Raw genomic sequence first — 9,222 nt, forward strand, 5'->3', positions numbered from 1 at the left:
GCTGAAATCTAATTTGGCTACCTTTAAGCAGAAGTTTGTAGGCTAAAGTGATGCTACTCTCTACTACTGTCATGTTATATTCAGAACTGGTGTCAGGGGGGAACAACCGGAACGTTGTCTTGGGCCCTGTGATGAGTGGGACCAATTGTGGTATAGGCTACTGGCTTACTGGGTCTGAAGAAGGGGAGACCCACCCATTAAACCTTTTCCCAGGCACATACATTTGAGTGACAATGCTGATTATATTAGCATTCCACAAAGATGGTAGATAAATCACTCAAAGATTTTGACCTGAATACATAGGTAGTAACAATATGATGATTTTAGGTATCTTTTGTCATTCATCTCAATGACAAAATGGCGTATGTTAAAGTGACAGCTCGCCCAAAAATAAAAATTCTATCATTTACTCATCCTGTGTTGTTCCAAATCAAGTGTTGTACACTTTCTAAGCTTTATTTCTTCTGTGAAAACACAAAGGTTTTTTTTTTTTGTAGAATGTTGCGCTGGATAAGCACTGATACGCTTCTCATAGTATCTCCTGTGTTACTCAGAAGGAAATTTTTAATTTTTGGGTGAAACCCCTTTAATTCACACTAATCCATATTGTAAAACAATTAAATGTGCTAGAAGTGGTTAATGCTGATCAATTAATTTGCTCAGTGTCTTTAGGTTTTTTAGTCATTTAAATTTTAGACTTAATAACAGCCTTTTCCACCATTTATGCCTTTTCCACCCAAATCTCTATTTTCTTCAGATATCATTATAATCTTACTTAATTTAAATTTTACTTATTAGTAAATTAAATATCTTAGCAATGCGTCATGTGAAACTTTTTCTCTGTGACTGAACAGCCTCGTCCTTGCCGTTGCTGATAATGGGTTCAAGCACAGTTCACTCCTCCACTTCATTTCTCATGGTGGCAACCGGGAAAAGTTTTCGCTAACTTTTTTCGACCGCCTTTCCAGATTGACAGCCCTTCTATCCAATCCTGTTGTCGAAGAACTTTTGAGGTCCCTCCCACACTCGGCGCTCCAGGGTCGATTGACTAATCAGAAAGCGCCAATCCCCCCTCCGCCATTTTGTAAGGATATAAGAAATACTAGCAAGTCTACCTCCCATCTACGACAACCTGTAGTTTTGTGTAGTGCCATGGACGGGTAAGTTGAAAACACCCTCATTCCAAGTGTGATACCCCTTAAACACGTTTTTGTCTTTGGATATTTTATACATAGTTGTGACTTAATACGTTATGAACGTTTAAAGTGGGTTAAATGACATAAATTGAAGAGGAAATGGTGATTTTTGACTCGTCTCAGCCGCTCTTCATGTCTCCCGTGCCGGAAGAGACCAAAAGTTGGACCAAACTGACCAGCAACCTGTTGCAAGTCGTGTAGTTGAGACAGTTTCATGAAACACAAACGAACTAGAGCTACGGGATTTTTTTTAACCGCACTCACAAGCAAAAAGGATCAAACGAGGCTTGTAACGTGCAGAAGCGATAGAACTGCCAGTATTTCGCAAGCAACGTGTCTCCGTTTCCGCATTGTTGTTGGGTGGCTAGCTAATTACCTGCTAGCTTGCTAAGCCGACGCCAGTTCAACTTTATTCTAGCTTTACTCGTTTGTATTGTCGATGCATGTTAAATACTTTTAAATCATTACTAACGTTAAGTACGTTTGAGAAACGTACGAAAGTCCGATTACAGTAACTGTTTTACATAATGACGCGGAGATGTCACCCGTGTTTCAGAAATAATATTTTTAAAAGGTTTTGAAATAAATAAAACGTTTGAGTAGTAACTTTTTATTTGCATGTAAGTATAATCAGAAAAAATTAAGAATTATAAGTATGTACATGCTTATGCTGATTATAAAAGGTACGTTATATTCGCAGGGGATATTTTGCCTAAAATGTAAATTTTTGTCATGTTACTCACCATGTTTCAAACCTTTTATGAATGTATTTCTTTGTTAAAATATAAACAGACCTGTCATTGAGCCTAACATCTCCTTTTGTATTCAGTGGCAGTTAGAAAAACGTACAGGTTTAAAACATTATGAAAAAAAATCCTGTTTTTTGTTTTTTCTTCTGCAGCCGTTTAGACACTGATCTGTATCCTCTGGGATCCAGTTACGTCACTGAAATAGAGTAAGTTTTGCATTTCTATAAATATGCACTGGTTGTACTGCATTGTCACCTAAATTGACCTAAACTGAAGAATTCAAGATATGTTTCCAAGAAAAGTGTGAAAAAGACTGATACCGTTGATTGGCAGAAAGAGTGGCTTAATAGGCCTGCTTTGTTTTACTGTTTGCCTTGTGTATCAGGTTGCCGCCTAGAAGGTGCAGCTTTAAAATGCAACTCTTGTTTTGTACAACAGCCGTCTGTTGTTTCTCCTGGGCCCATATTCTGTTTGCGAATATAAATCTATAATATAATATAAATCTACATTAATACATGACAATTTTGTATCAGTAAGTGCACCTATTGGTCTTAAGTCCTGTTCACACTGACGAAATCATTGAAGGATGGCAAGTCGCTGTATCAAACTCTATCTGGCAGTGCTGTCTGCACTCACGTTGCTAGTCGCTGCATTGTTGCTGATTATCAGCATAGAGTTGAACAGATATCATTAGTTTTCAGTGAGAGTTGCTGATTTTGTTAGTGATGCACAGTGATTTGGTATTTTTTAGTATGCATGCGAAGTCAGCATAAAATGAAAATTCACTTTTTTTTTTAAATCTCAATTTATTAAAATCGTAAGTTAGTTTTCCTATGAAATGACAGACTTCTCCAGTTATTTACTGCATTTAAACCTATTGTTTAACTGATGGGTAGAACCAAGTGTCCACCCTACTTTTTTCAGAAGTCCATTTCAGTCTGATTTACGTCACAATACAGAAGAAAAAAAATTGTCCCTACTTCTGTTACATCGCAACTTTAAATACTGCATAGCCCTTTATTTAGCTACATTGCCATCAGTTGTGGTTGAGCATCTACACTTGTGTATTTTCTGATATTCTGTTTAACTTTTATTTATTTTTTTCTTTTGTAGCAGTGTCCATGATATAACAGTCGGCACAAAGGTATGTCATTTTTATTTTTTCCTTCACATTTGTTCTTCATATTTGTTTGTTGCGGGTGTTCAGTAACAATACTAGTTTAGGTTGTATATCTGGTTTTAGAGGTTGTACGTTCCTCATTCTTTTTTTCTAAATTGCTGAGACAGAGGGAACTGCTCTAAATTGCTGAGCCTGAAATTCTTGTCCCATCTGCATTTGATCCTGCAACTGTATTTATTCTAGTCAAAGGTCACCTGCTGTTTAAACAATCACTGTGATAAATGACCCAAAGGTGAAAGTAGCCTACACTAAAATCTTGTAATTGTTCTGTAGACAATTAATAAATTGTAACCTGGGGAATTTAGTTTCTACTTGTTATATTTTGCAACTAGCGATTTTGCTCCATACAGTTTATTTGTTTACAATATTGCTTTTTTTCCCACACTTATTTGCATGTGTTTGTGCATGGAGAGAGACTGCCTGCTGTTGTTTCCCCTGATGTCTTTCACACATCCGAGGAGGAGTAGAGATGTAGTAGATTGAATTTCAGCCCTGTCGGAGTCTGAGCACTAATTACTGTGGCTGGAATGCTGTGGTTGCATTCCTGTCTCCCTGACCCCCTTATTCAACACAGACTGTGCTCTCACCCAGGAGGCTTGCACTTTGTCAATGAATGTAAACATGTTGGCACCTGCAAGTCTTGAGCTCCTAGAGACCAATGTAGGAGTCATGGTTCTCGGCTCCTTTTTTCCCCCCTGTCCTAAGCGAGTACTCAATCTGCAATGCCCCGCAGTTAAAAATAGAGGAAGGAAATGCTGGAGTTGGGTGGATGTCTAGCTCAAAAACAATGGATGGTTCAACCAAAGAAGGCTTTCCTGTCATAACTGCTCTGTGCAAGTGATGTTGAAACCTGAGTCCTGCAGGTTTTAGCTGGGAGGAATGTAATGTCCTCTTTTTCTTTTTTTTTGTTGTTGTTGTTGAAGAAATGCCATGCCACGTAATCTCTATCCAGTTGTTTTTTCCTTCAGCACAATATTGTTGACTGTTTATGCTGTAGGCTGCTTATTGAGCCTTTGGGGCTGTGTTTAAGGTAAACTTTATCCAGGGTGTGGTAAAGTGCCCTTGAGGCTGTTTGTAGTAGACTGGGGGGCAGGGGGGGAATCATCCCGAGGACCAGGCGTTCAGCTTTGGTAACAATACTTTCCTTTTGGCTGGAACAGAACACTCATTGTGGTAATAGAGTGTAAAGGCTTTGGCTTATCCAGCGCATGTGACCACTTCAGCAGAGACTTGCCATTTGAAGTGGTTTATTAAGAGAGTAATGCTGAATGATTTGCTCATTGGCCAGCCAAGTGGCTCCAGCTTGGCCTTGAGTGAGAGACTTTGTGTTAGTGTTATGGCAGGACACAGCTGCCTCTGTTTGAGTTTCTTTTTCTTTGTTCTGCTTTTACCAGCAGTAAACTGTGTAGTGCTCTCTTGTGTGTAGATGCCTGGGCCAAGAGTTGTTGTAGTTGTAACCATTAGGCAATGAAAATTGTTTGATTTTTGTCACTTTGGAAATGGATTCCAATTGCGTCATCTTAATGATTGTGTAATCAGATGATGGTTAGGTGGATGCTATTCTTTGTGACATGACTTTCTATAATTCTGTGTCCGATGATAATTTAACCCTTGCAGGCATGCCTCTGTGCCTCATTTCTTTTTTTTTTTTATGGCAATATCTCGTCTTTCTTATTTTTATTTATTAATTTTTTTTACAATCATTGTCAGTTACGTGACCTTATTTTTTTTTCATACACTACTGTAGATGGTTTACATCTTGGTATTGCTGTGTGTTTAGATTCTTCTGTTTTGAGGTTTGAGTGTCCTATTAACCTTGTAAGTGCGTCCTGCTTAATAAACCACTTCCCTTGTCCTTTCAGAGGGGATCTGACGAACTCTTTTCCTCTTGCATATCTAACGGCCCTTATATAATGAGCTCTGGAGCAGGTAGGAATTTATGACTCTTTTTATCAAAAGTAGATCAAACTGATTTCAAACAAATGCTATTTGTTTGAACTTTGTTCATCAAAGAATCCTGAAAAAATGTATGAGTTTCCACAAAAATATTAAGCAGCACAACTGTTAACATTAATAGTAATAACAAGAAATGTGTTCTTGAGCAGCGAATTGGCGTATTAGAATTTCTGAAGAATGTGACACTGAAGACTGGAATAATGGCCGCTGAAAATTCAGCATTGCCATCACAGGAATGTTGTTGCGTCATTTAAACTATTACTGTGGAAAAAAAAAATAAAAATTCATACTGATCCCAGACTTTTTAATATGTATTGACGTTCTTGAGAATGAAATGAAATTGAGATGGTCTCTTTCTGTCAGCAAATGGTAATGACAGCAAGAAGTTCAAAGGGGACATCAGGAGCCCAGGCATTCCTTCACGAGTCATTCATGTACGCAAACTGCCAAATGACATAAATGAAGCAGAAGTCATTTCTTTGGGGCTTCCCTTTGGCAAAGTGACCAACCTTCTGATGCTGAAAGGAAAGAACCAGGTAAAAATCCCTGCTTCCTTTCATTTCCCACAAAATAAGATTACCCTGCTTTGACGTACATTATTGTGCCCGGTCTTATTGTGTTATCTCCTCACAGGCCTTCCTGGAGATGAACACTGAGGAGTCAGCACAGACCATGGTCAGCTACTACTCCTCTGTCACCCCTGTCATCCGCAACCACCCGATCTACATGCAGTATTCCAATCACAAGGAGCTAAAGACTGACAACTCACCCAACCAAGTTGTGAGTACAAATTACATCACATTAGGCATTCGATCAAGGGCAATTACTCAATATAAATTACTCTTTCACGACTGATAATGTGTACTTGTGCTCTGCCTCCTCAATTCCCATAGAGAGCACAGGCAGCACTGCAGGCGGTGAATGCGGTCCAGACGGGAAGCATGTCTTTGAGCACGGTTGATGGAGCAGGCATGGGGAGTCAGAGCCCAGTGCTGAGAGTCATTGTTGAAAACCTCTTCTATCCAGTTACTCTTGATGTCCTTCACCAGGTACTAACTGTACTTCAAACTAAATTGAGGGAAAAATGCTCTCCAAAACGCTAGATTTATTTCCAGGCCTTTAAAACTATAATTATCATCATTATTAATAATATATTTTTAATATCCTCTACTAAGATCTTCTCAAAGTTTGGCACAGTTTTGAAGATTATAACCTTTACCAAAAACAACCAGTTCCAAGCACTGGTCCAATACTCAGACGGAATGACTGCTCAGCATGCAAAACTGGTGAGTGGCACAGCGGATCAATATGTGAATGGATGAATGGGCTGCTAAATCCCATCTGAACCCTGTAATCATTTGGCTTAACATTCAACAGTCTTTAGATGGACAGAACATCTACAATGCCTGCTGTACCCTTCGCATCAGTTTCTCTAAGCTCACCAGCTTGAATGTTAAGTACAACAACGATAAGAGCAGGGACTACACTCGCCCTGACTTGCCTACAGGAGACAGTCAACCCTCCCTCAATGCACAGACGATGGCTGCAGCTGCCTTGAGTAAAACTTGATTTACTACTTTATTGCTGTATTTTAATAAGTGGCATTTTTAACATGCATAAAATCACAAACTGCATTTTTCCTCTCTCAGCTGCTCCTGGTATCATCTCTGCATCACCATATGCTGGGGCTCATGGTTTTCCACCAACGTTTGCCATTCAGCAGGCAGCAGGTCAGTCACAACCCTTATAATAGATCTCTCTGGATTGCAGTGGCACAGTTTCTCAGCATATCATGTCCCTCCCACAGGTCTGTCTCTGCAGGGTATGCCTGCCGGGGCTTTCGCGTCGCTCGGTGTCCCTGGTGCTGCGGCAGCCGCCGCTGCTGCGGCTGCTGCAGGACGCCTGAGTCTTTCAGGTTATACCGCTGGAGGAAACAGTGTCATGCTGGTCAGCAACCTTAACCCTGAGGTTAGTCCCTTTTTTTTATTTGTTTAGATTCACTTAGCTGTTAGTTTGTTAGCCTTTTAATTCTTGTTTTAGCAAGCCAGATGCGATTTTGGTTAGTAGAACTGTAAAAATAGTTGATTTAAAAAAAAAAAAAAAAAAAAAAAACAAGTGTTGGTGGGAAATAAAATTAGATGGCATCTAGTGAGAAACAAAATACTTCTGTAGCTCTTCAAATCATGTGTTTATGACAGTGTGGAAGCTTATTTGCTATTATACAAACATGCATGTCAACCATTTCTTAATATTTTGCCACCTTGGAATTAAAAGGTTCTATCTGCCATTTTTGTCAAAAATAAGTTATTCTTATTCTGTGACAACTTATTTACATTATGTAGTGTTTTTTTTTTTTTTAGTTGTGTACATTTTGGGACTGATGTATGAAAGAGACTTGTTCCCCATATCACTATATGAAATGCAAAAACTTTGAAGTTCAATATCTCGAAACCGCTCAGATTGCAGATAGAACCCTATAATTCCAAGGTGACGATTTGTTGACTCTTGTCTGAAGCCATCTAAAACATTTCGTTTGTAGTATTTCTTTAGAGCTATGAGTATGTTTAGTCTCTAACTTTCCTGTATTTCATTTGTTAATCTTCTCTCCTTTCTATTTTTTATTTCCTTAGTGTTCCTATAGTGAAATGCATTTAATTTAGCAAGTTCTGCTGAGTGGAACACTACATTTTTCTTTGTGTATACTGACCTTGTTTTTTACTTCCTTTTTCTTGTTTCTCTCCCTCCCCATTCCCCTTCCCCCTTTTATTGTTTTAATACTTTGACCTGGAATCTTTTGCAAACTGACTACACCACTTTTGTTTTTTGTAATATTTTAAACTCCCTACCTACTCAATATGGTTCCCAATTCATGCCAATACTGGATTCATACACTTTGTTTTTCTGCTGTACAACCAACACACAACAACATCCCCAACCCACCACCACTACATTGTTGGATATCCTCCTCCTTTACCTCTACCCTTCCCCCACCTTTTCATCATGAACAATATCACCCACCTTCATGATCCTACCACCGTTTTTTGCCATTCCTGTGGAACTGCCTCGCTGTGGACATGTTCAACCTCCACTGTCCTGCCTCCGATCTTTTCCTGTCCCTTCCTCCCTACGCTGCCTTCCTCTGCTGTCTTAAGAGCGTTACGCCCCAATGCCTCTTTATTCTTTTCGGTATGTTATCATTGGCATCTCCTTTTTTTATTACCCTTTTTGTTTCATATTTTAACTTCATCTAAGATGTGTACTTTGGTTTGTATATGTGAAATGTGGGGTTTTAGAGGAAATTGCATATCAGCTGCAGCTTTTTGGGCTCTTTCATTCGGCAGATGCTAAATATCTATTGCCAACAGCTATATATCATGTTATATATCATGTTCATATTAGTTGCTTAGTTTGGAGACATAACAGCAAGTGGGCCAAGGATAAGTCCAGAGTCCAATTTTAAAGCCTTTTGTTGCAGCTTTTTGCCTATTGTAAATGCCATGCCTTCTCAAAAAAGCCATATTGAATATTGCATTTTATAATGTTAAAGCTGTATGTTTGATTCTTTTTTTTTTTTTTTTTTAGTCATCGGAGTTGAAGTACATATTTCACCCAAGTCCCAAATATAGTATTAAAACCATTCAAGATTACTTTTGGAGTACATCTTACCAAAAGAGACAAATCTGTGTTTGTTTTAATAGAATTTTGTAAAGGTAAAAAGCCTGGTCCAGTAGAGATGGGCCGAAATAGAAATTTAGTCTCTTACCAACAGTAATGTATGCCTTACTTGGCCATAAAATTACTTAATTGTCTAGATACTAAAGTGAAAAGTAGTCTTTGGTTGTAATCAGTCATTTGGTCATAAAGTAATCATGTCCTTATGTAGCTATCGTTATCTTTTGGTAGGTGTGTATGGTGATGTCATGAGAGTGAAGATCCTATTCAACAAGAAAGAGAATGCTTTGGTGCAGATGTCCGATGGAACCCAAGCCCAGCTAGGTATTTATGCTCTTCATATTTTAACCATTAGTAACTTGAAGTTTTCAGTGGAGCTTGATTCTGCAACGCTAACCTATCGTGGCCTTTTTAGCCATGAGCCACTTGAATGGGCAGAAGCTGTATGGGAAGGCTTTGCGGGTCACTC

The 9,222-nt window shown here is 38.8% G+C and overlaps 1 protein-coding gene across 2 annotated transcripts in view; it reads left to right on the forward strand.

Moving 5' to 3' along the window:
* The first annotated feature begins 1,088 nt into the window (after nt 1–1,088).
* ptbp1a (polypyrimidine tract binding protein 1a) overlaps nt 1,089–9,222 on the forward strand; it is a 10,814-nt gene continuing 2,680 nt past the window's right edge. Inside the window, exons 1-14 of one of the 2 annotated variants that reach the window (XM_016467906.1) lie at nt 1,089–1,160; nt 2,098–2,151; nt 3,059–3,089; nt 4,988–5,054; nt 5,445–5,617; nt 5,715–5,861; nt 5,975–6,130; nt 6,257–6,367; nt 6,459–6,639; nt 6,731–6,811; nt 6,889–7,049; nt 8,234–8,267; nt 8,985–9,077; nt 9,169–9,222. In XM_016467906.1, the coding sequence (XP_016323392.1) occupies nt 1,153–1,160; nt 2,098–2,151; nt 3,059–3,089; nt 4,988–5,054; nt 5,445–5,617; nt 5,715–5,861; nt 5,975–6,130; nt 6,257–6,367; nt 6,459–6,639; nt 6,731–6,811; nt 6,889–7,049; nt 8,234–8,267; nt 8,985–9,077; nt 9,169–9,222 (1,351 nt within the window). In that variant the 5' untranslated portion in view covers nt 1,089–1,152. The remainder of the gene's footprint in view (nt 1,161–2,097; nt 2,152–3,058; nt 3,090–4,987; nt 5,055–5,444; nt 5,618–5,714; nt 5,862–5,974; nt 6,131–6,256; nt 6,368–6,458; nt 6,640–6,730; nt 6,812–6,888; nt 7,050–8,233; nt 8,268–8,984; nt 9,078–9,168) is intronic. The other variant, XM_016467912.1, reaches the window with a different exon arrangement.

Source organism: Sinocyclocheilus anshuiensis, unplaced genomic scaffold (genome assembly GCF_001515605.1).
Source record: "Sinocyclocheilus anshuiensis isolate Anshui unplaced genomic scaffold, SAMN03320099.WGS_v1.1 scaffold962, whole genome shotgun sequence".
Classification (NCBI taxonomy): domain Eukaryota; kingdom Metazoa; phylum Chordata; class Actinopteri; order Cypriniformes; family Cyprinidae; genus Sinocyclocheilus; species Sinocyclocheilus anshuiensis.